Raw genomic sequence first — 24790 nt, 5'->3', positions numbered from 1 at the left:
CAAGGCCCCACACAATTTACCTGTGAACCTCCCTGCCCGCTTCTCTTCCCCTCTCCCCTGCTCACTCTGCCTGAAACACATTCTTCAGTGTTTCTGCAACTCTCCTTACCTTTCCTGCCTCAGGGCCTTTGCACATGCAATCCAACCTGCCTGGAACTCTTTCCCCCCAGACAGGAGCGTGCCTCACTCACTTCCTTTAGCTTTTTGCTCAAAAGTCACTGGATGCATTCCTTGAACACCCTGTAAGAAATTTCACCCCTCTTCCCAACACCAGTCTCCAAAGCACTTATTTCTCCAAAGCACTATGGCCTTCTACCATTCAGCATGTTTTTACTAACTTGTTTGGTGTCTGTTTCCCTCATAGGAATATGAGCTCCAGAATTCGTATGTCTTGTTCCCTGCTGCATTCCCAGTGCCTAGAACAGAGTGCCTGGTACATGCAGGCACACAACAAATGCTTTTCCAATGTATGAATGGAGTCCAGATTTGGCCCTTATTCTTGGGGATGGAAATGGATCAGGGAAGGCTTTTGAGTGTAGAGGGAATTTTAGGCAGTTAACTGGGAATAGAGAAGAGAAGCAGAGGGCACAGCTCCTGCGAAAATTTGAGGATGAGCCCTCATTACTGAGATTTCCTGGTGGCTCAGACGGTAAATAATCTGCCTGCAATGCGGGAGACCAGGGTTCCATCCCTGGTTCGTAAAGATCCTCTGGAGAAGGGAACAGCAACTCACTCCAGTATTCTTGCATGGAGAATCTCACAGAGGAGCCTGGCGGGCTGCAGTCAATGGGGTCGCAGAGTCGGACACGACTTAGGGACTATATTTTCGCCTCGTAATTACTGGGGTACTCGCACCTGTGAAATAGAAGCGGGAAGCGTGTTTAGTGTAACGACCTCTGCACAGGTCACGGTACCGCCTAGGGCGCTCGAGGGGGCGGTGCCCTGAGAAGCTCAAAAATTCCCGCCCACAGTGAGCGCGCTGGGGTCGGGGCGGGGCTGCGGCTCCGAGGGGCGGGGCTGCGTGGTCGCGTCACCCACTGTACGTCGCCGCGCGCCTGCGCTCCTTCCCACGTGCGTCAGCTTCAGTCGCGTGGAGCCCGGGAAGCCACCGATTCCTGAGCCCAGCAGCTCTGCGCTCGCTATGAAACCAGGTGCAGCCCGGGGTTGGGGTCTGGGTCAGGGCTGGGACTCGGCGGGGAGTGGAGTGCCAGGCGGGAACAGAGGGGCGGGGTCTTGGCCTGGCGGGCAGGGTTTCTGAGCCCCGAATCCGGTCTCTTGTGAGGAAGGGTCCTGTTCCGGCCTCTCGTGGGAATGAGAGGGCTTGGTTCCGCCCTAGGAGCGAACCTGAGCCTAGGGTTCGGGTTCCTGGTCTAGAGGTTTGTGACTGACTCGTCAGAGGTCACCGTCGTGAGTCGAGGGTCTTGGGCTTAAAATTGGGGATGTCCTGAACTGGAATTCGTTTCATTGAGGCCGTCAGTAGGGGTCTTGGATATTGGGCCGCGGGCGGCAGTCGAGGGTACTACCCAGAATCTAGATCCAGACATCAGGGGTCTTGGATCTCTGGGCGTGGGATTTGTAGATTTGACCTCATCGCGAGACGGAGAGTCCCTTATCTTGGGCTGGATCCTCTTAAGACCCCGTATCCTGCCCTGTCGCTGCCGTAGCTACAGTACCCTTGACTTCACACCCAGCTTCTCGGAGAGAGCCGCATAGATGAGTATTCTGGCCTGATAGTCTGTGGCCCACTTTCCCGCTCTCTACTCTCCCGAGGGGGGCGGATCCCTAAGCATGGAGTGAGATCCGGAGCCTAGTGATCCTCACCTGCGGTGAGAAGTGAGGTGAAACTTCACACACCGAGTATAGGATTGTGGGGTGGGGGAGGGAGGTAATCACAAGGCGTGAGTGGTTTTATTCATTCCGGTTTTACTGGAGATTCTGATGAACCCTCCGCACCTCCCTCCTAGTGGAATGAGGAGAGTCCCTGCTTTGACAGCAGAAGGGCCTCCCAGTTCAAAGTTTCACTCCTAACTAAGCTTAACTCACTGTGTGACCTTGGGCAAGTCGCTTTACCTCTCTGAGCCTCAGTTATCTCATCAATAAAATGGCGCCCAGTTCAAATTTAGTGAGAGCATGTTAAGAAAAAACAGCTCATGGTGGTAATCCTTTTGCAATATATGTGTATGAGCTGGACAGGTTGTACACCTTAAACTTTCACATATAGTTACATTTTGTCTATTATACCTCGCATAGCACAGTGCTTGACGTATAATAGTGTTGGTTCTAATTATTATCTTTACCATTCTCATCAAGGGGAACAAAATTAGGGTCCTTTTCCCCAGATGTCTCAGCTCTTATAAATCAGGCTGATTTCCTCCTCCTCCCCGCAACTTGCTCCCCTGGAGTTGGGGAAAACTTCCATCATGACAGAGAGGGTCTGTTTCTTAGTACAGGTTTTCTTTTTTCTCCCTCCTTCCCCTTTGGCCCGTGGAGAAATGGGGTCATCTGGTCAGGGGTAGTGGAGTTTGTGACTCCACGCCCCCTCCCAGGTTCCCTTTCTCTTCAGTGTTTGGGGATCTTCTGGTGAAGTGTCAGGTGGTGCCACCTGAGACCCTGGCAAGCCCACAGGCATCCTGTGGTCTGATTGTCCCAGGAATGGAGGCTACATCTTTTTCCCAACCCTGCCCTCACTGTGTTAGGATAAGAAGTTGTAGAAGTTGTCAGGAGTCAGCTGTTTAGCAAGGATTTTTATTTATTTATTTTAGGCTGTGCTGGGTCTCCGCAGGAGATTCAAGAGACGGGTTTGATCCCTGGGTCGGGAAGATTCCCTGGAGTAGGAAATGGCAACCCACTCCAGTATTCTTGGTGAGAAAATTCCATGGACAGAGGAGCCTGGCAGGCTACAGTCCATGAGGTCGCAAAGAATTGGACATGATGGAGCACGGGTCTTCACTGTTGTTCGGACTTTCTCTAAGCACTGGTTTAGTTGCCCCTCAGCATGTGGGATCTCCCCAGACCAGTGATCGAACTCATGTCCTCTGCATTGGTCAGTGGATTCTTAACCACTGGACCACCAGGGAAGTCCTTTAGCAAGGATTTTAGTCTGGTTGAGAGAGGAAGTCTTTGGGAGATTTCAAGCAAGGATATGACGTCAGTCAGACTTGACTGAGACATTTAAACGGATCCTTCTTGCTCTTGAGAAGGAAATGGCAACCCACTCCAGTATTCTTGCCTGGAGGATACTGTGCACAGAGAAGCCTGGTGGGCTGCCTTGTATGGGGTCGCACAGAGCCACACACGACTGAAGCGACTTAGCATGCATGCATTGGAGAAGGAAATGGCAACCCACTCCAGTATTCTTGCCTGGAGAATCCCAGGGACAGAGGAGCCTGGTGGGCTGCTGTGTATGGGGTCACACATAGTCGAACACAACCGAAGCGACTTAGCAGCAGCTTCTTGCTCTGTGTGAAAGGTTTTAGAGGAACAAGAGTGAAGGCAGACAGAGCAGTAAGAAGTGGTTGCTGTCATCTACTTGGAGATGATGTGGCTTGGACCAGGGTGGCAGCAGTCGGCCTGGTTGACAAATTGTCACCCTTTCGGATATGTTTTGGAGATAGAGCTGATCGTTTGCATGTGGGCATGAGAGGGGTCAAGGACAATTCAGGGTTTTGGTGTGTGTAACTGGAAGGGTGGGGTGCCAGTTTGGAGATGGGGAAGGCTGTGGCAGAAGAGAAGTTTTAAACGGGGGGTCTGTTTAAAAACCAAAACTTTTTTTTTTTTTTTTTAAATATGTGAATGTGTGTTTTTCTGAGGAGTGGGTACAGCCCATTTTTCTAAGAGCTCCAGGAACTGAAATAGGATCATGCATACTGTGCCCCATACCATGCCCACACGTTCTGGGTCTCTGTTTTGGCAGGACTGGGTTGAGGGTCTCTTAGGCATAGTGGTTTCTCCCCTAAGTAGGAAGGAGGAGAGACTTGCTCCCCTGAGTTTGAATAATATATTCAAACTGCGTGTAAGGCAGCATATTAAGCGCTTTTTGTGTGTTGTCGTTTAATCTTTACAATTCTATGATGTGGGCACTGTGTTATTTTCCAGATCTCCTTCTTACAGGTGAACTTTTCAAGACACCCATGAACCTTGCCTACTCTCTAGGGTCGTGAATGGCCATCTCCCTGTGTTCAGTCCACGAGCTGTCTCAGGGGAGGGACCGGGGCTCTGGTCACTGTCCGATCACCTGCTTCCTGAGTGGATAGAGAGGGCGCTTTCTTCCTGAGGCAGAACCCAGGACTTTTAAGAGTCATCAGTAAACAGCTCATTTAATTTTCATGGAGCCCATAGTCCCGCAGGATGCAGTGATGACCTAAACAACCATCCCTGTCCGTTTGGAGTTGATTCCAGTGGGGGGAGTGGGGAAGAGGCAGTGATAATTGTTAAAATGCCATGTATGATAATTGGCAGGAAGAAAAAGAAAGTGGAATAAAGGCCAGGTAGCCAGAGAAGGCTGGTCTGAGGAAGGAACGTTTGGTCAGAGACTTGCGTACAGTGGAGGGGGCCTCCACTTGCGTGCAGTGTCCTCAGGACCCAGGCAGAGGGGACAGAAGATGTCAAGGGTGTAGAAGCTGGAAGTGGTGTTGTTCTTGGGGAGGAAGAACACAGGACCTAGCCTAGAGTGAGGTCAGGAAAGTCAGCAAAGCCAGTGTGGTGATTCTCAGTCTGGGCCACACATTAGAGTCACCCGAGGAACTTTAAAGTCCCAGGCCTGGGCCCCCACCCCAGACAGTTACTCAGAATTGCTTGCATGGGGCAAGCCCACTGACTTAGGACTTTGGAAGCCCAAGAAAGGAACTGATTCCATTTAGAATGTGATGGAAAACCTTTAGAATGTGATGCCCAAACCTGAAGGAGTTTGGGCAGGGGAATGGTGAGAGCCGATTGGCTTTTCTGAAAAGGTCAGTCACCAGCTGCCGTGTGGGCAGGAGACTGCAGAGGGGGCAGGAGACCAGAGGCCGGCAGCTCCCGGGTAGGAGTTTGAAACCAGCTCATTCCTAACACTTACATTAGGACTAGCTCTTCAGAGTTCTACGTTTTCATTTTTAATGCTTTTAAGATGATCGAAGCCTTCATGGGGACTTCCCTGGTAGTCCAGTGGTTAAGACTCAGAGCTTCCAAGGCAGGGGGCTCGGGTTCGATCCCTGGTCCGGGAACTGAGATCCCACATGGTGCATGGTGTGGCCAAAAGAAAATAAATTAAAATTTTTTAAAAAAGAGGAATAAACCCTTCATAGGGTGGGAATATAACACGCCTTTGCAAAAACTTTAGCAGGTTTAATATTGAATAGTTTACATCAAGGGAGGTCATTTGAAACCACGGATTTTCACACAAATGATTGGTAACTCCATTTTTCTGAAAGTACAGCAGAGCTTTAGAAGCCGTCGCAGAGGTCAGATACTGAATCTGTGAGCACCAGGAGAAATCTCTCTGCTTCAGACATTGCTCTGGGCTCAGCGAACAGTGTTTGCTGACTCCCGAAGTGATGAAAATCAAGTCTCTCTGAATTTTTTTTTCCCCTAAACTTTCCATCATGTTGACAAGTAAGTAAACTGCTTATAAGCTGTTGCCCATCCATAAAGGACAATTTTTGGTTTTTGCTTCCCCCTCACCGTTCCCACCCCCACCACCAAGCTGGGGGAGACTTGTGTGTGTTTAGAAGCAGGGGGAACAGTTAGGGGGAAAGATGGATGCCGAATGCGCCCCCCGCCAACCGATTTGGGGCTAGCACTTGTCTACCACACACAAGGTCCTGAGTGGGAGAGCGTGAAGAAGTTTCAGGGCCTGGGGGACCCTCCTGTCACAGCACGTGGCCACACACGGCATGCACTCTTTTTCAGACTAATCAATACTGGAAACAGAACAGATCCTGTGAATTGACTCCCCAGCCGAGGAAAGCAGAATATTAACAGTGCTCTGCCTCCACCCGTTTTCCTTCTCATCCTCATCCTATAATTTCACCCTCCCCAGGCCTAATAGCCAGCTTCACATTTACCACATCCTTTTGTCTCTGTAAGGGGAAAGGAGTGCATGGGTTATCATCTAGGTCTGCACACCTGGTCCCGTTCAGTCTTGGTTGTGGCTGGACTTTTTAAAAAGGATGTTGTGTCTGACATGGGTTTCTAGGGCTTGCTTTTTCACTTACCGGGATTCTGAGATTTTTCTATCTGTCCCATGTTGCTGTTAACCTTTTTGCTTTGATGGCTGTGAACGGTCGAGTCTCATTCATCCCTTCTGCGGATGGACGTTCGGGTCAGTCCTGTTGGTTCTGCCGTGGACACGTGTGGACACCTCTCCCAGTGTGCGTGTGCACACGTTTCTCTGCTGAGCAGAGTCCCTCGCTGTAGAAGTAACTTCTCAAGCTCCATGGCCCTGTTGACGATTCCTATTTCTGTTTCCATCACAGGGTTCAGCCCCCGCGGGGGTGGCTTCGGTGGCCGCGGTGGCTTTGGTGACCGCGGAGGTCGCGGTGGTGGCCGCGGAGGCTTCGGCGGGGGCCGAGGAGGCTTCGGCGGAGGCCGAGGTCGCGGTGGAGGAGGAGGAGGCTTCAGGGGCCGTGGACGAGGAGGGGGAGGAAGAGGTGATGGACCGGGCTCTCCCGGGGCTGGGGGCTGGGGCGGGGAGGGAAGCACGGTGGGGTTTAGCTCTCACCATGTCTCGGCCTTGTAGGTGGCGGGTTCCAGTCTGGTGGCAACCGGGGTCGTGGTCGGGGAGGAAAGAAAGGAAACCCGTCGGGGAAGAATGTGATGGTAGAGCCCCATCGACATGAGGGTGAGTGAGGAGGGCGGGGAGCCCACCGGGGTTAGGAGGGGGCGGTGCCCTGATGGGGTGTTGACCCTGCTCTGACCCCTTCCCCCAGGCGTCTTCATTTGTCGAGGAAAGGAAGATGCACTGGTCACCAAGAACCTGGTCCCTGGGGAATCCGTTTACGGAGAGAAGAGAGTCTCGATTTCGGTGAGACCCCATGCCTGACTAAGCCGCCAGGGCCACCAGCAGTCTGGTCTCCCTGCCCCCGACTGTTCATCCTACACGAGACAGCCAGGGGATCATCTTAAGCTACAAGTCAGATCACACACTTCTCTCCCCAGACACCTCCGTGACTTTGCACTGGCTTCAGGTTCAAGTCCTGGGTCCTCAGTGTGACTGGGGGGCCCTGCACATGCTATCTCCCTCTCTCCCTAACCACGTGTCTTCTAGCCACTCCCACAGCCTCCCCGTTCCCCTTGCCTGGAACACTCTCCTCCTCCCCGCTCCAGGCAGGGCCAGTCCCTTATCAGGCATCTCTGGTCAGCTGTCACCTTGTCTCCCTCACAAGGCCCCCTTGGCCCACCCTGTCTAGCAGAAGCAGCCCTCACGACCTCTCTGCAGGCTTCCTGCTGCCCGGAACTCACTTCCTTATTGACCTGAGTGAGCCCTCAGCTTCCGGCAGTTCCTTCTCCCGGGCTCTCCTGGCCGCCGCCTTCTCATCCTCACCTGCCCTCGCCCTGCTCCCCAGACTTCACACGCCGCTTCCTGGCTTGACCCTTCTCCTGAGCACCTGTCACTGGCTCCTGTGCCGTGTGTGTCCATTCAGCGTGTCCTCGCTCCTGGAGGGCAAGGCCTGTGTCCCCTTTGGTGTGTTTGCCCAGTGCCTGAGCTTAGGGGCCGGCACAGGCAGCGCTCGTAGAACGAACACAGAGGTCTTGCCTTGCTCTTGTCTGGGATGATCTTGTCCCCGCCACTGCCCCTTCTCCCTGAGTCAGGAACCCCCATGAGAGTGCAGGCCCTGCCTGTCGTGGTCATTGTGGTCACAGATGTATATACTCATTTGTTTCTCGTACAATGACTGGGGGCCCAGGCCCTTTTGAGGGCCCTAGAGTTAAGAGCCGTGGGGTCTTGCAGAAGAGCCTGGTACTGACTTCTGTCCCCATCTCTCCGGTACAGGAGGGAGATGACAAAATTGAGTACCGTGCCTGGAACCCTTTCCGTTCCAAGCTGGCAGCGGCGATCCTGGGCGGGGTGGACCAGATCCACATCAAGCCGGGGGCCAAGGTCCTCTACCTCGGGGCTGCCTCGGGCACCACCGTCTCCCACGTCTCTGATATCGTCGGCCCAGTGAGTAGACAGGGACAGGAAGAGATGGGAGGGAGGGAAAGGTCCCCTCCTCTGCCAGCCTGGACTCAGAGGTCCTGGCTGCTTCCCTGCACCAAGGGCCTGGGAGCCAGGCCCTTCCTGGTCACAGTGCCTGTGTGTGAAAGCAGCGGCTTGAACCACATGGTCACTGGAGCTCCATTCAGCCTCACACCTGAGTTCTTGGCCTGGAGCGAATGGGCTTGGGTGTCGGGGTAACCAATGTTGGGGTGGCCAGAGCTGAGAGTACATTTGATTTGATTGCTACCCCTCTGGGACTTTCCTTGCAGTCCAGTGGTTAAGACTGCAGGCTTCCACCGTAGAGGGTGCGGGTTCCATCCCTGGTTATGAAACTAAGATCCTACATGCCATGTGGTACAGCCAAAAAAAAGATAGCCCTCAAATCTGGGCTTCTGGTTTCCCTAAACAGGAGATTGTCAGTTTGGGGGCCTATGCTTCTGTGCGGCTGGATGGCCTCCCTGTTGAGAGGGCACCCAGACATCTCAATGATCCCTTACTCGGCTATGAGGCTAGAGGGTATGTAATTTAATGGTTAAAAACCCCAGACTCTGGTGCAGGTTCTTAACAGTGAAGTGGCTTTCAGCAGGTACTTACTCTCTCTGAGCTTCAGTGTACCCCTTTGGAAAATGGGTGATTGTGATGATAAATGAATTAAATCCTGTAACGTGCCTAGAGCAGTGTCTGGCCCAGTGCAGGTATTCTTAGCTGTTGTGTCATCTCTGTGCCCTAGCTTCCTCATTTTAAGCCTGAACTGGGGGCCTGGGCTCTCAGATCAGACAAAGTAGGATGGAATAACCCTCGGACCTAGTTTTTTCATCTGTAAAATGATAACAAGGGCTTCCCAGGTGCCTCTAGTGGTAAAGAACTCACCTGCCAATGCAGGAGATGCAAGAGACATGGGTTCAGTCCCTGGGTTGGAAAGATCCTCCAGAAGGGCATGGCAACCCACTCCATTATTCTTGCCTGGAGAATCCCATGGACAGAGGAGCCTGGAAGGCTACAGGCAGTGGGGTCACAAAGAGTCAGACAGGACTGAAGCGACTTGGCATGCACACACACATCATGATAACCGGTCATTAAATGGTAATGTTTTGATTTGGGGATTTGAAGAGCTGCTTGTGGCTTCAAGAAAATTAGAGATACCAAGGGAACATTTTATGCAAAGATGGGCTCGATAAAGGACAGAAATGGTATGGACCTAATAGAAGCAGAAGATACTAAGAAGAGGTGGCAAGAATACACAGAAGAACTGTACAAAAAAGATCTTCACGACCCAGATAATCACGACGGTGTGATCACTCACCTAGAGCCAGATATCCTGGAATGTGAAGTCAAGAGGGCCTTAGGAAGCATCACTAGGAACAAAGCTAGTGGAGGTGATGGAATTCCAGTTGAGCTATTCCAAATCCTGAAAGATGATGCTGTGAAAGTGCTGCACTCAATATGCCAGCAAATTTGGAAAACTCAGCAGTGGCCACAGGACTGGAAAAGGTCAGTTTGCATTCCAATCCCAAAGAAAGGCAATGCCAAAGAATGCTCAAACTACCTCACAATTGCACTCATCTCACACGCTAGTAAAGTAATGCTCAAAATTCTCCGAGCCAGGCTTCAGCAATACGTGAACAGTGAACTTCCTGATGTTCAAGCTGGTTTTAGAAAAGGCAGAGGAACCAGAGATCAAATTGCCAACATCTGTGGATCATCGACAAAGCAAGAGAGTTCCAGAAAAACATCTACTTCTGCTTTATTGATTATGCCAAAGCCTTTGACTATGTGGATCACAATAAACTGGAAAATTCTGAAGAGATGGGAATACCAAACCACCTGACCTGCCTCTTGAGAAATCTGTATGCAGGTCAGGAAGCAACAGTTAGAACTGGCCATGGAACAACAGACTGGTTCCAAATAGGAAAAGGAGTACATCAAGGCTGTATATTGTCACCCTGCTTATTTAACTACGCTGGGCTGGAAGAAGCACAAGCTGGAATCAAGATTGCAGGGAGAAATATCAGTAACTTCAGATATGCAGATGACACCACCCTTATGGCAGAAAGTGAAGAGGAACTAAAAAGCCTCTTGATGAAAGTGAAAGAGGAGAGTGAAAAAGTTGGTTTAAAGCTCCATATTCAGAAAACTAAGATCATGGCATCTGGTCCCATCACTTCATGGGAAATAGATGGGGAAACAGTGTCAGACTTTATTTTTTGGGGCTCCAAAATCACTGCAGATGGTGACTGCAGCCATGAAATTAAAAGACGCTTACCCCTTGGAAGGGAAGTTATGACCAACCTAGATAGCATATTAAAAAGCAGAGATACTACTTTGCCAACAAAGTCTGTCTAGTCAAGACTATGGTTTTTCCAGTGGTCATGTATGGATGTGAGAGTTGGACTGTGAAGAAAGCTGAGTGCCGAAGAATTGATGCTTTTGAACTGTGGTGTTGGAGAGGACTCTTGAGAGTCCCTTGCCTGCAAGGAGATCCAACCAGTCCATCCTAAAGGAGATCAGTCCTGGGTTTTCATTGGAAGGACTGATGCTGAGGCTGAAACTCCAATGCTTTGGCCACCTTACGCGAAGAGTCGACTCATTGGAAAAGACCCTGATGCTAGGAGGGATTGGGGGCAGGAGGAGAAGGGGATGACAGAGGATGAGATGGCTGGATGGCATCACCAACTTGATGCACATGAGTTTGGGTGAACTCCGGGAGTTGGTGGTGGACAACAGGGAGGCCTGGCGTGCTGCGATTCATGGGGTCACAAAGAGTCGGACACAACTGAGCGACTGAGCTGAACGCAGTATATGGGCCAGAGTAGGTACTCCATACAGGAGAACTAGTTATCATTGTTATTTTTGTTTGACTTTGATGTCTTCTAGGACGGTCTGGTCTATGCAGTTGAGTTCTCCCACCGTTCTGGCCGTGACCTCATTAACTTGGCCAAGAAGCGGACCAACATTATTCCTGTCATTGAAGACGCTCGGCACCCACACAAATACCGCATGCTCATCGGTGAGGGGTCTAGGGTTGGCTTGGGAGAGGGCAAGGTGTGAGACAGGCCACCCCAGGTGTCCTGGAGGAGGCCCCTGGAGTCCTGATTCGGATGGAACTGGAGTGGATGAACAGGTTGAGTCTGCAAAAATGTAAATAGTCTGGGGAGCCAGGTGAGGTGGAGGTGGCGGTCCCGCTTCAGGGACCCAAATATCTGGGTCCTTGGGCCAACCTCTTTCCCTCCAATCTCCTGACATTCCCACTTCCCGCTGAGTACTTCCTGCCTGCCTGCCTCCAAAACCCAGTACCTTTTATGCTACCCCTGACTTAGGCATAAAAACCTCCTTCAGAGGTCCTCATCAGCATCCTCTGGTGACATCATAACCCGGAAAGCACACCTAGAGGGACCCATTGTGAATATTAATAACTTTGTTTTTTTTTTTAAAAAAGTTCAGAAACATAGTATAAAAATTGAGCATCTATAAAGCACCCCCAGAGGTAACTGATCTGAACAATTTGATGTTGGCTTTTCCTGATTTTAAAAAAAAGTCATTGCACCATCTTTTCATTTTTTTAAGTTTTTCTTCCTGTGAGTTTTTTTCCCTGTGCATTCATATCCTACCTCTGTCCTGCAACTTTTCTTCATTTCACAATCCTGCAGACGCGATTGCCTGTAAGTGCTCGCCTTTTCTTGCCTTTTTGATGACGTGTCTGTCTCCCCCCCAGACCCGGGAGCGTCTCGAGGGCAGGGTCCGGGTCTGACTCGTCTCTGTGCCCCCCACGGCCGGCCCGGGGCTGGCCACAGAGTAGGTGGCAATATGGTCTACAAGAGGAATGAATGATTGGTGTAACTGGGCTTTGGACCCACCTTGGGGGCACTGTGGAGGGTGGGGGATCATTGCCGGGGGAGGTGATTCTGGAGGCAGGGAAGACTGCCAGGAACCTGCTGGTGTTGGGGCTCAGGCCCCATGGGAGGAGCTGGGAAGATTACGTGGATCCGGCTTTTAACTGCTACTTTTTTCTCCCTAGCAATGGTGGATGTGATCTTTGCTGACGTGGCCCAGCCAGACCAGACCCGGATTGTAGCTCTGAATGCCCACACCTTCCTGCGTAATGGAGGACACTTTGTGATTTCCATTAAGGTGTGGAGCTTGGAGGAGTCTATGGGGTGGCGGTATCTTCTTGGAATATCTTGATTCAGTGTATTCCCAGCTCCCTATAAGCCACCCAACCAAATAGAACATAATGAAAAATGTCTACAAAACTAAAAACCATAGAATTTAAAGAGGCTAGACTATAGTGGTTGAGTGAGTATCTGAGTTTGGATTCCTGCTTGCTGTGTCTTTGAGCAAGTTACCTAACCTATATACCTGTTTCTTGTAAAATAGCGACATTAGTCCTGTCTCTTTTAGTGTTGATGTAAGGACTACACTTCTCAGTATATGTGGAATGTTTAGAACAGAACCTGGTATAAAATAAACAACAGATAAATGCTAGGTGCATTTTTAAGAAGTCTTTTGAAATTCAGAGGCTTCTCCAGCACTTCAGCCAGATTCCCCCTTCTCTTTTGCTGCGTTTGTTTCTGGTATTCTCAGCTGCATAATTCCTAAAGAAAAGGAATTAGGAGGCGAAAAAATGCGTAAAATTTAAACACTAGGTTTTAGATAAATAGGGTTCTGTTGAAGGATTTTTGTTCCAAATCCAAACCAAATAGAAAACTTGTCTCACAAAGTCTTTTCGTACATTTCCAAAGTCTAGTCTCCAATAAAAACAAATTCTGCTGGTTTAAAGAAGCACAAAAGGTGGCGGGGGGGGGGGGGGGGGGGGGGGGGGAGCGGTATCCCAAAGCTTGCCTCAGACTTCAAATCCTCTCTTTTGCAGGCTAATTGCATTGACTCCACAGCTTCCGCAGAGGCTGTCTTTGCCTCTGAAGTGAAAAAGATGCAGCAAGAGAACATGAAGCCCCAGGAGCAGCTGACCCTAGAGCCGTACGAAAGAGACCATGCTGTGGTCGTGGGTGTGTACAGGTGAGCACGAAGCCCCATCAGTACTTGTGTTACGAGTGCCCCAAAGTGGTGACGGGCTCTTCTAAGTCCACTTTCTTCTCTCAGGCCACCTCCCAAAGTGAAGAACTGAAGCCCAGCGCCACTGGATCGCCAGAGAGTCTGTAGCTACTGTTACACGTTTGTTTTTGTATTAAAAGACTCATCAGTCTCTCCGTTTGCCGCTGATTGCTTGACGACGTCTATTCACAGGGCGCTTGCAGTGCGCTGGGTCCACCGGCGTGGTGGTGGGGGCGAGCGCTCCCACCCGGTCGCACTGCGCACGCTCCTCTCTTAGCTGCCTCCTGCGCAGCCGTAACTTGGACTTCGGCGCTTGGGCGGGGTCGGTAGCTCACTGCGCATGGATCCCTGTAAGGTCCTCGGAGCGCAGCCGCGGAGCGCTGCCTTGGGTCACGTGAGGGGAAACAGCTTGGGGGGTGGGGGCGGAGTCCGGGGCGGGGGGGCCGGTTTGTTGTGGTCGCCATTTTGCTGGTTGCATTACTGGGTAATCGGGGCCCTGGCTCGCTGCGCTCGCCGGATATCTTCAGCCTGTGGGCAGGACTGAGCTCGGGCTTCCCGAGCAGCTTGAGTTCCCTTGCCCGCGCCCTCAGGTAAGGACGCAGCTCCCGGGGGGCAGCACGCGCTCTCGGGGAGAGAGGGTAGTCTGGGACCCGCCCTGCCTGCGTCGCCGCGAGATTTAGCACGAGGCCGAAGGAGGAGAGAAGGGGGGCGGCGGGCAGGTGCAGGCTTTGCCTGGCTATTCATAGTCGGATTCCTGGAAGGGGCCGAGCCGGAGGGAGCAGTCTTAGGAGGGGGTAGCGGGGCCTCGCTCCCGCCCTTTGTTTGGGCTCGGCTCCGCCGGCCGCATCGTCGTCGCCTAGCAACCGCTGTCTTGCGCTGTGATTGGTTGATCTCTTGGCAGCAACGACCAATGGCACGGTTGTTGCCATGGTAGGTGTGGACTGCCAAGTTCGGTCCGGCCCCGCCCGCCTGGGCTCCTCAGGCCGGGGCTGGCCTCCAGGGTGGGGGGCGGGACGCCGGGGTCCCCTGGGGCGGGTGGCTGCGCTGGGCGGGGCCGGCGGGGCGAGGGTTAACCCGCCCCTCCCCCGTCCACCTGCTTTCCCCTTCCCCCGCGTGCCCCGGGCTGACCCTAGTTTCCTTCTCTCCCCGCCCCTGGCGGCGGCGGCTGCTGCCTGCTGTTGTCACCCACCGGGCCGCCTGTCCCGCTTGCCCTCCCCGCCGCGGGGCTTGCCGGGCCGGCAGGGCCGGGACAGGCGGCTGTCTCCTCACCACAGCCACCACCGCCATGCTGGCCGCTCGCCCACCCAACTGGGGGCCCCACCGCGCTCCAGCCCCCCGTGGGCGCGCCAGCCCTGACCCGGGTATGGGGTGGAGGCTGGGAGAGAGGGTCCTGTTGTGGGAGGGCCCCGGGGCAGAGATTGTTTTGTGGGGGAGCTCCAAGAGAGAGGAGGGATCGTGGAGTGGCAGGGCTTGGCATGGGAGAAAGGACTGACAGGGGAGAAGGCCCGTGGGGAGAGGAGTTTGGTGTAGAAGATACTCTGGAAGGGGAGAACTCTGATATTTGGCGAATTTGGCTCTGGGGGACTTCTAGGAATGGGCACAGCTGTGGATTGACTGTAGTGTGAAGGAGTAACTGGAGAAAGGGCCCTGACAGGAATATTGGTTGGGAGGGTGGGGGTAGGATCCATGGTAGGGGAGAGAAGGACGATCCACTCTAAAGCGCGGATAGAAACGCCTCCCCCTTGCTTCCCAAAGGAGTGGCCCTAGTGGGGGAGGGGGGAGCAGCTTGGAGTAATGTGGAGAAGGGCCCTGGTGTAGCATGCGGAAACTGGATATGGTTTGGGAAATTACTGGAGGGTGGTCCCTGATGTGGGAGGCAATGTTAGGGAAGAGGTCTTGGCACCACATGGGGAGGGTCCCCTGAGAAGGGTGTACCCTGGTGGGTGAGAATGCCTTGGGGTTAGGACTCTGTTATAAAGGGGTCCTCAGATAACCTTGGTGTGGTTGGGAGCTCTCTGAGGACCCTGATGTGGTTTTAGGGGCTTGCAGAGGAGTCTGCTGTGATTTAGAGGGGGCCGGAAGACTCCCTTGTGGTTTGGGAGGGAGCCTAGAGTTCTCTGGATTGGGGGACCTACTGGGAAGTGTAGACCTTGAAGTGGAGGGACCGTCATGTGGTAAGACAAGGCCCTGACGTTCAGAGAAGACTCCAGGAGGGGCCCTGAGGAGAGCCATAAGTGGAAATGGGGAGGAGAGCGTGAACCCAACTCCCTGTGCTGTCTGTGGTTTCTCTCTTCTCTTCCTCCCCCCAATTATTCATGTCTTTCTGTCCTTTCCTGTCACGGCCCACATTCCTGCCTGGCTCCCAATTGTTCCCTTTCCCGTGTTCTCTGCGTGCCGCCTGCTTCATGTATCTGGTCATCATTTGCCGGGGACTCTGCTGTGCCCCCACCGCCACTTCTCTCTGTCCGCTCTTCACTGCCACCTGTTGACCCCTTGCACTCTTTCCTCCTTGCTCTGGGCCCCGCCTTCTCTCTGCTGCCCACCTCTTTCCTGCTTGGCACTGGCCAACACATCCTCTTGTTCCATGTCCCCCCTCTCCCCCCCACCCCGCCCCCTCTCAGGTCTCAGCGGCGGTGGCAGCCGAGGTGCAGGATGCGAGAAGGCGCCCCCCGGCCGGGCTCCCGCTCCAGGCCTCGCTCCCCTGCGGCCCTCTGAGCCCACCATGGCTGTCCCACCGGGCCATGGTCCCTTCTCTGGCTTCCCGGGGCCCCAGGAGCACACGCAGGTACGCGTTCCGCTGGCTCCTCACCTGCCTGGGGAAGGGGGAGGCTGGGATAGAAGGGTCTTGGGGCCAAAAAAGATGATGTGGTTGCCCAGGACAGTCTGCCGGGCGTGAAGGGTGCCTTGGGAGTGGAAGATAGAGAGGAGTCGCTGGAGGAGTCGGGATTTGGAGAGCCTGGGCTCCCGTCCAGGCACAGTGGTTATTTCCTTAGGTTCCACATGTTTCACTTCCCTGTTCTGTCAAATGGGACCCGATGCCTACCTCACAGCGTTGTGAGGATTAAACAAGTTCATGAAATGCAGTTGGAAATGCTGAGAACAGTGCCGGGCACATAGTAAACACTCAATAAATACTCATTAAGAAAAAAAAAATCCAAAGTGAAAGATCTGGAGGAGTTCAAAGGGAAGAAGCTTGAGCCTGAAGGATTTTGGAGCCAGCCGGGCCTGGGAGTGCAGGGTTAAGAGCTTCAAGGGTAGACTGAAGACTCTGAGCTGTAGAGCTTGAAACAGGATGGAGTATGAGGATCCACGATCCTCAGGGTGAAGAAACTGGGCAGAGAGGCACAGAGAAGGGGTGCAGGGTGGGGAGGCCCCAAAGGGTGAGGACAAGGCAAGATAGGGAGCCCCTCTGGGAGGCAGTCCCGGGATGGATGGTCTCCACTGAAGGATGGGGAGGGTCAGAGCCCAGGTTTCCAACCTCTCCAACTGAGGTTTAGAAAAGAATCAAGGTGTGTGATGAAAGGTCAGGGGTAAATCATTCACTTCGTGATTCACTCAGCAAATTGCTCATAAACACCCACTCTGTGTGAGGCCCTGCTCCAGGCTCAGGAGAGGAAGTGAGAATAAGTCAAGTCTCTGTCCTTTGGGAGTTTCAATTCTAGTGGGGTTGTCAGTGACCAGATAAATAACCCGTGTGGTAATGGTGAGCCAACAGCCCACAGAGTTCGCCCCCTCGAGGTAGGGGTGGAGGCCTCCCTCAGTGCCCACCGACCGGTCACCCTGCCTGTCCCCAGGTGCTGCCGGAAGTACGGCTCCTGCCGCGGAGGCTGCCCCTGGCCTTCCGAGACGCAACCTCGGCCCCGCTGCGTAAGCTCTCCGTGGACCTCATCAAGACCTACAAGCACATCAATGAGGTGGGCAGAGGAGCGGGGATACAGGCTGGGCGCAGAGGGGTCCTGACAACCTGTCACTCACCGCTCCCCGTCTCCTGGCCGGCTGGGCAGGTGTACTATGCGAAGAAGAAGCGGCGGGCCCAGCAGGCGCCACCTCAGGACTCGAGCACCAAGAAGGAGAAAAAGGTCCTGAACCACGGTTACGACGATGACAACCATGACTACATCGTGCGCAGCGGCGAGCGCTGGCTGGAGCGCTATGAGATTGACTCACTCATTGGCAAAGGCTCCTTTGGCCAGGTGCGGGATGCCCCTCACCCGACCTTGATCCAGGGGTTGGGAGGTACGGGCACCCCCTGGTATTGACCCCCACCCACAGCCAGTGGGCTCAGTGGCTTCGAGCTCCACGCGGGGCCACTTGTCCCAGCGCAGTCTGTTGGTTACCTGTGCCTCAGTTTCCTTTTCTATAAAATAGTGCAAACAACAGGACTCCCCACATAAGGCTGTGTCCCGTGTTTACCCTAGCGTCTGGCTGTGGGTGAGCACTCCCGTTTTGAATGAGTAGTATTACTGGTGGTGGTATCGGTGGGTGTCCTTGCTGGAGAGAGGGGTGGTCCCTGGCTGTTCCCTGTGCCCCCATTCCCTCACATTGTGACGGCCTGTGATCACAGGTGGTGAAGGCCTATGACCATCAGACCCAGGAGCTGGTGGCCATTAAGATCATCAAGAACAAGAAAGCCTTCCTGAACCAGGCCCAGATTGAGCTGCGGCTGCTGGAGCTGATGAACCAGCACGACACAGAGATGAAGTACTACATAGGTGAGGCCTGGGGCAGGGCTGCTCGGGTGGGCCCCCCCTTACGGGCAGGGGCTGAGGTCTTCAGGGCAGGCTTGCCACTTTCACCGTATCCTGTTCACATGAGAATGCTGGTCAGTTGATTGAGTGCTCACTAAGGGGTCAGGCTCTACTGGAAGAACTTGACACACATTAACTTGGTGAACCCTCATCACAGATTACCCACAGTTTGGAGATGGAAAAACAGAGGCAGTTAGGTGCCATGACTTGCAGCAGGTCACCGCGTTTGTACTCGGCAGAGCTGTCATTTGACCAGGCGGTGACCTCCAGAGCCTTTACTGTGTGTGCATATTTGTCCTCTTTCCTGTACTGATTCCTCTTAGAAAAATCAAGTAGATTGAAGGAGTCTGTGTTTCTTTTAAAGGGAAGATACACATCCTTACGGTAAATGGAAAGCAAGTACCCTTTGTCACAAAAATAGAACTGAGACTAAAAACAGTGTTATAAAATGAAATGAAGTGTAGGACGGTGTTAAAAACCCATCAGCAGCAAATAGAAACTTCCTCTTTGGTTTAATCACAAAGTCTGACAGAGATTAGAAAAGAGATTAACTTCCTGTAAATGAAATTGTGGACATATGAAAACGTTCCAATTAGTAGGCAGTAGAGAATCACATGGACAGAGGAGCCTGGTGGGCTACAATCCACAGGGTCGCAAAGAGTGGGACACGACTGAAGCGACTTAGCACGCATGCACCCAGCACGCAGAGCAAACTCCAGTTTGGTCTGTGCTCGAGAAGCAGCCTCTCTGTGACTGTGGGCCGCAGCCCTCGCAGAGCCTCAGTTTCTTGCTCGGCCCGTTTCCGCCCCCTTCCCGGCAGTGCACCTGAAGCGGCACTTCATGTTCCGGAACCACCTGTGCCTGGTGTTCGAGCTGCTCTCCTACAACCTGTACGACCTCTTGCGCAACACGCACTTCCGCGGCGTCTCGCTCAACCTGACGCGGAAGCTGGCGCAGCAGCTCTGCACGGCGCTGCTCTTCCTGGCCACGCCCGAGCTCAGCATCATTCACTGCGACCTCAAGCCCGAGAACATCCTGCTCTGCAACCCCAAGCGCAGCGCCATCAAGATCGTGGACTTCGGCAGCTCCTGCCAGCTCGGCCAGCGGGTGCGGCCCAGCCCCGGGGGCGGGGCTCGGTGTGGGTGTGGCCCGGCTGTGGGCGGGGCCGACTGGCGGCCTGGGTCCTCGGGGCGAGGCTAGGCGGGGATAGCCTTGTCACGTGCAGCCTGATACCTGAGCTACGGTGCTTGGGATGGGGCCAAGAGAGGGAGAGGGCCACCGGGTGTACTGCCCGAAGGAGAGGGGAGAGCGGAGCCTGAGGGGACAGGGCCAGTTTTGCCAGATTGAGGAGGGGGTGGGCAGAGGGATAGTTGGGTGGCTGTGAGCCTGAAAGGCTGTGGCGCTCTGCAAAGTTTTGTTTACCCTGTGCTCTTAAAGCTGGGGATGGAAGGGGCGAGGCTTTTCAACTTTGCAGCTAAGATGATGCTGGTAGTGGCTTGAAAAGGATCTGGTTTGGGAGGGTGGGAAGGGCCTAGGTTTGCCGGCTGCCAGCCCCTGGTGACTTAGAGGGGCTCAGGACCAGACTAGGCCGGCAGAGAGCCCTGAAGCCGATAAGTACGATAGTGGTGGTGATTCCAGCAAGCTGGTGCTGATAACATGAGGGTTTGGCGCCCCCCGTCCCAAGTGTTGGGGGCAGGAGGCTTGCCCTCGGTCGGCCCTCCTAGCTTTGGGGCTGTTCTCGTAACAGAGGCTGGGACCTCTGATGGTTGCCTTCTCCCCTTCTCCAGATCTACCAGTACATCCAGAGCCGTTTCTACCGTTCGCCCGAGGTGCTCCTGGGCACTCCCTACGACCTGGCCATTGACATGTGGTCCCTTGGCTGCATCCTGGTGGAGATGCACACTGGAGAGCCCCTCTTCAGTGGCTCCAATGAGGTGTGCTCCCGAGGAGGGGGTGTGCTCCCGAGGAGGGGGTGGAGGCCCGGCCGGCCCAGTGACCCTGACGGCCCGCCTGCTCTCAGGTGGACCAGATGAACCGGATCGTGGAGGTGCTGGGCATCCCACCAGCCCCCATGCTGGACCAGGCGCCCAAGGCTCGAAAGTACTTTGAGCGGCTGCCTGGGGGCGGCTGGACCCTACGAAGGACAAAGGAACTCAGGAAGGTGCGGCCCCCGCCCCACGCCGCTCCTCCTACCCCGGCGGCCCCTCACTCTCTCACACTTGGGGCTCCCTCCTCCGTCTCCCTGCTTCCTCTCCCTGTGTCTTTCCCTGTCTGTCCTTTCCTTCCTCCCCCGCCCACCCCCTCTCTCCTACTACCCACCGCACAGCTCTTCTTAGCTTCTCTTTTTCCACTTTCTCTCTTGTGCCTCTGTTTCCCCGTGTGTGTCTCCCTGCCCCTCCTGCCCACTGACGGCCACTCTCTTGCCCCCCCTCCCACCTCCCCCTGCCAGGATTACCAGGGCCCCGGGACACGGCGGCTGCAGGAGGTGCTGGGCGTGCAGACGGGCGGGCCCGGGGGCCGGCGGGCGGGGGAGCCGGGCCACAGCCCCGCCGACTACCTCCGCTTCCAGGACCTGGTGCTGCGCATGCTGGAGTATGAGCCCGCCGCCCGCATCAGCCCGCTGGGGGCGCTGCAGCACGGCTTCTTCCGCCGCACGGCAGATGAGGCCACCAACACGGGCCCGGCGGGCAGCAGTGCCTCCACCTCGCCCGCACCCCTCGACACCTGCCCCTCCTCCAGCACCGCCAGCTCCATCTCCAGCTCCGGTGGGTGCTCAGTGCCGGATGAGGGTCGGGTAGCTCTGATTGGGGGGTGTGGGGCGGGGGGGTGGGGGTGGGGTGGGGAATAGCTTTGTCACCTGGGCCTTGGCCTAGAGCTTTGAAACTACGAGATCCTGAACTCAACAGTGGGTGGAGCAGGGGAGCGCAGACGATCCCTGAGCCTGTCTCTGAGCTTGGGCTCAGATCTCTAAAACTTGTTTTGACTCTCTGACACCCAACTGAACCCTGACCCCTAATCTCACTTGTGTCTGATCCTTTGAATGGGCCTGGGCCATGAACCAGACTCAGCCACCTGAAGACCACCCCCCCTCCCTTTCCTTGCTAAGCCTCTCTCCTTGCTTGGCACTTCCAGGAGGCTCCAGTGGCTCCTCCAGTGACAACAGGACCTACCGCTATAGCAACCGATATTGTGGGGGCCCTGGGCCCCCCATCACTGACTGTGAGATGAACAGCCCCCAGGTAATGGGGTCTTGGGGACTTAGGAGGAGGGTGGTGGGCAGTCTGGGCCTTCAGAACCCAGGTCTCCATCACCCACCGTTGCTTTGCTCCTTTAGGTCCCGCCCTCCCAGCCGCTGCGCCCCTGGGCCGGGGGGGATGTGCCCCACAAGACACATCAGGCCCCTGCCTCTGCCTCATCACTGCCAGGGGCTGGAGCCCAGTTACCCGCCCAACCCCGATGCCTTGGTCGTCCCCCATCACCAACCTCACCACCACCCCCGGAGCTGATGGATGTGAGCCTGGTGGGCGGGCCCCCAGACTGCTCCCCACCTCACCCAGCGCCTGCCCCCCAGCACCCAGCTGCCTCAGCCCTCCGGACTCGGATGACAGGGGGTCGTCCACCCCTCCCACCCCCCGATGACCCTGCCACCCTGGGGCCTCGCTTGGGCCTCCGTGGTGTACCCCAGAGCACGGCAGCCAGCTCATGACCCTGCCCCCTCCCTGGGGCCCCTCCTGAAGCCATACCCCCCCATCCGGGGGCCCTGGGCTCCCATCCTCATCTCTCCCCTTGACTGGAATTGCTGCTACCCAGCGGGGGCGGGTGAGGCCTGCACTGATTGGGGCCTGGGGCAGGGGTTCAAGGAGAGGGGTTGAGGCTCACCTCCCCACTAAGGACTGGACCCTTGGCCCCCTCTCTCCCCTTGTTTTCTATTTATTGTACCAAAGACAGTGGTGGTCCAGTGGGGTGGGGGAGACCCCCCTCACCCCAGGGCCCTAGGAGGGGTGGGGGCAGGTAGGGGGAGATGGCCTTGCTCCTCCTTGCTGTACCCCCCAGTAAAGAGCTTTCTCACATGCCCGCCTGAGCGTTTGCAGGCCCTTGGCTCCCCTCACCCCGCCCTCAGAGGCATGGGGAACGGTGTTTGGGGAAGGGGTGCTGGCAGAGCTTTGTGGTTGGGGTGAGGCCCCGGTCCCTGGGGGAGTTATGGCACAGACATGGGCCTGTAGGAGGCGTGGGGCTGTGGAATCCTAGACAGCGATCCTGGATATGCTCCTAGCCCACACTGGCCTTTTCTCGGATAAACTGAGACCTTGAAAGGTAAAGGGCCAGCTGTCCATGGAGAACATCAGGTTCTGTCCTGAGAAGCCAGGCTTTGTGCAGAGTCTGCACGGGCGTGGCTCATTCTGCCCGGCGTTCAGTAGGTGCTGAGTGCATGTAGCAGGCCTTATTGGTGCCATCTGGGGGATGGCAGGCAGCAATGCGAACAGAATTTACATACCCACCCCCCACCCCCCACCCCCCACCCCACTCACACATGCACACGTCTTGTGTCACTCTTTGGAATCAGTGCTGAGCAAAATGTTTTAGATTCTCAGGCAAAAGGAAATTACCGGGGTTCCAGGTAAGTGGGCCTGTTTCCATGGTAATTTGGAAACTTCTGTCCCCCAACCGGCCAATCAAGAGCCGCCAGGTTCAAAGGATACTGGTGCGCGGCGCTTTCTGGGAAATGGCGTTCTTGGCACTCCTTTTTCACTGTTTTCGTTGCGGAACTACAGAGCCCAGAATTCTTTTCGCTCACGCGCTTAGGGGCTTCCCAGGCAGCCAATCGGCAGTCAGAGACATCCAGGGCCCGGATGCTGGAGGCGGGCTGTAGAGGAGAGGAAGGTAGTGATTGGGTGGTTTAGGCCAGACTCTCCGGAGCGTTGAGTTCTCCAGTCTGGCGGCAGGTGGGTTGCGCGCTGTGCTGGGAGAGCATGCAAGTTAGGCGTTCGTGATCACGAGGTAAGCGGGGAGGCCCGAAGTGGCCCCACAATATGGGGCATTGCTAGCTGCTTTGTTGGGTCCGGCTCGCGGGAAGCCCCAGTCGGTAGGAGAGACGGACAAGAGCCCCGTTATGGATCTGCATGTATTCGCTAACGGAAGCCGCTTGGAACGCGGAGAGAACCAGCCCGGCACCGGTAGGGAAACCTTCCTGGGGAAGGAGGTGCTGTCTGAACTGAGACCTGAAGACGGAGGAATGTTTGGGGGTGGCGGTGCTGCGGCGGAATGGCTTGCGCGAAGGCGATGATGAGAAACAGGTGTGTGTGAATGAATCGCAGGTGATTCGTGTTAGTGGAAATCTTATTGAAAAGGGCTGTGTAAATTAGGTCGTGGAGGATTTTGTTGGCTCTTGAGGGAGCTTGGACTTTGTCCTGAGGGCAGTGGGGAACCTCGGGGTAATTTCCAGAAGGGAAGAGACCCAATTTGCTGCCAGCTGCCAGAAGAGATTGACGGGAGAGACTAGGGTCTGGGAGCCCAGGATGGCAGCCGTGGTGTCCTAGGCAGGAGATGCCAGGGTTGTACCATGGCAGGGCCCTTGGATGGGAGGGGAGGATGAATGTGGGTGGAGGAGACTTCCAGAAGGCTGAGTTCACAGGCTGTGTGGGAGAGGGATCTCTCTAGCACTGTGGAACAGATTTTGGCATATCAAAAATGCTTAATAGTATTTTTTGAATGAATTGCCGTAGGAAGGAGATACTACTATGATCTTCCTTTTGTAAATGAGGTTACCGATGGTAGAAAAAATTAAATAACTTGCCCAAGATAGGGTTTCCCTGGTAGCTGAGCTGATAAGGAATCCACTTGCAATGTAGGAGACCCCGGTCCGATTCCTGGGTGGGGAAGTTCCCCTGGAGAGGGAATCGGTTACCCACTCCATTATTCTTGGGCTTCCCTGGTGGCTCAGACGGCAAAGAATCCGCCTGCAATGCGGGAGACCTGGTTTCGATCCCTGGGTTGGTAAGGAGGGCATGGCAACCTACTCCAGCATTCTTGCCAGGAGAATCCTAATGAACAGCGTTATAGTCCATGGGGTCGCAAAGAGTTGGACACAACTGAGCAACTAAGCACAGCCCAGGATTACGTGGCCAGGAGGTAGAGAGCTCAGGATCTGTGAGTAAACCAGACTTAGCAAGGTGCAAGATGAGCATCAAGACATCACAGGAGTCGGATCATGTAAGTCCTGTAAGGAATCTGTGATGAGCATAGACATTTACCCAGAACCTCTCCCCTGATCTGTTGACTGCCAGCATACCGCCTCTTGGATATCTAGAGATACTGAACTCCTGGTCTTTTCCCCAAAACGTATTCCGCCCACATTCTCACTAAATGTCAGCTCTATCCTTGTAGTTATTCAGATCAAAAGCTTTGGAGTTGTCTCAACTCCCCACTTTGTATTATACCCTAGTCCAGTCTATCAGCAAATACTCTCAAAGTATATTCAGAACCTGACCATTTCTTCCCACTTCCACTCCTGTCACGCTGGCCCTGTCCACGCTTGTCTCCTTGCTCCCCACTGTCTGTTCCTCACTTGCAGCCAAAGGGACATTCTGAAAGCCTGCATCTGGTCACATTCCCCTCCCTGCTCTTGATTCCGTGTGGCTCTATCTCACAGAAGGTAAAAACCACATTCCTCTCTGTGGCCTCTCTGTGGCCTGCAAGGCCCTGCATGCTGTGTCCCTGTTACCCGTCTGACATCATCCACTCCCCTCGGCTTGTTCCCTCTGCCCCAGCCATACTGGCCTCAGGAACTCTGCACTTGCTGTTCTCTTTACCTTGA

General features: G+C 54.7%; 3 protein-coding genes across 8 annotated transcripts in view; all 3 read left to right on the top strand.

Annotated features, from left to right (window-relative positions):
* Positions 1-1048: 1048 nt before the first annotated feature.
* FBL (fibrillarin) lies at positions 1049-13379 on the top strand. Its single transcript, XM_070771031.1, has 9 exons — positions 1049-1151; positions 6456-6629; positions 6719-6820; positions 6909-7003; positions 7973-8143; positions 11054-11186; positions 12195-12307; positions 13047-13192; positions 13277-13379. The coding sequence occupies exons 1-9, from the start codon at positions 1142-1144 to the stop codon at positions 13299-13301; spliced, it is 969 nt and encodes a 322-aa protein (XP_070627132.1). The 5' UTR covers positions 1049-1141; the 3' UTR covers positions 13302-13379.
* A 284-nt stretch (positions 13380-13663) lies between these two features.
* On the top strand, positions 13664-22046 carry DYRK1B (dual specificity tyrosine phosphorylation regulated kinase 1B). Of its 4 annotated transcripts, XM_019979260.2 has the most exons (12): positions 14295-14589; positions 15850-16013; positions 17023-17142; positions 17233-17421; positions 17793-17940; positions 18797-19083; positions 19764-19910; positions 19997-20137; positions 20426-20461; positions 20546-20741; positions 21109-21215; positions 21311-22046. In XM_019979260.2, the coding sequence occupies exons 1-12, from the start codon at positions 14514-14516 to the stop codon at positions 21680-21682; spliced, it is 1983 nt and encodes a 660-aa protein (XP_019834819.2). In that variant the 5' UTR covers positions 14295-14513; the 3' UTR covers positions 21683-22046. The 4 variants fall into 4 exon arrangements, with proteins under 4 accessions (XP_019834821.2, XP_019834819.2, XP_019834818.2 ...); XM_019979262.2 differs by lacking the exon at positions 14295-14589 and adding an exon at positions 13664-13818 and having other exon boundaries at positions 20426-20741; XM_019979259.2 differs by having other exon boundaries at positions 20426-20741.
* A 140-nt stretch (positions 22047-22186) lies between these two features.
* LOC109572076 (galectin-16-like) overlaps positions 22187-24790 on the top strand; it is a 97868-nt gene continuing 95264 nt past the window's right edge. The window contains exon 1 of one of the 3 annotated variants that reach the window (XM_070771030.1): positions 22187-22974. Coding sequence is in view for 1 of the 3 variants with exons in the window: in XM_070771026.1 (XP_070627127.1) it covers positions 23097-23150 (54 nt within the window). In the remaining 2 variants the exon portion in view is untranslated. Of the gene's footprint in view, positions 23271-24790 lie in introns of all 3 variants that reach the window. The other 2 variants (XM_070771026.1, XM_070771028.1) reach the window with 2 other exon arrangements.

Source organism: Bos indicus, chromosome 18 (genome assembly GCF_029378745.1).
Source record: "Bos indicus isolate NIAB-ARS_2022 breed Sahiwal x Tharparkar chromosome 18, NIAB-ARS_B.indTharparkar_mat_pri_1.0, whole genome shotgun sequence".
Taxonomy (NCBI): Eukaryota; Metazoa; Chordata; class Mammalia; order Artiodactyla; family Bovidae; genus Bos; species Bos indicus.
Note: the sequence above shows the minus strand (reverse complement) of the source record. Positions and strands in the feature narration are given on the sequence as shown.

Bases quoted from the DNA above. Each gene is read 5' to 3' on its own strand.
- FBL (XM_070771031.1), top strand. The intron at 8,144-11,053 runs GTGAGTAGACAG...GATGTCTTCTAG, and splicing joins TCTCTGATATCGTCGGCCCA to GACGGTCTGGTCTATGCAGT. The intron at 11,187-12,194 runs GTGAGGGGTCTA...TTTTCTCCCTAG, and splicing joins CAAATACCGCATGCTCATCG to CAATGGTGGATGTGATCTTT.
- DYRK1B (XM_019979259.2), top strand. From the start codon at position 14,514: ATGCTGGCCGCTCGCCCACCCAACTGGGGGCCCCACCGCGCTCCAGCC. The intron at 17,941-18,796 runs GTGAGGCCTGGG...CCTTCCCGGCAG, and splicing joins AGAGATGAAGTACTACATAG to TGCACCTGAAGCGGCACTTC. The intron at 20,742-21,108 runs GTGGGTGCTCAG...TGGCACTTCCAG, and splicing joins CAGCTCCATCTCCAGCTCCG to GAGGCTCCAGTGGCTCCTCC.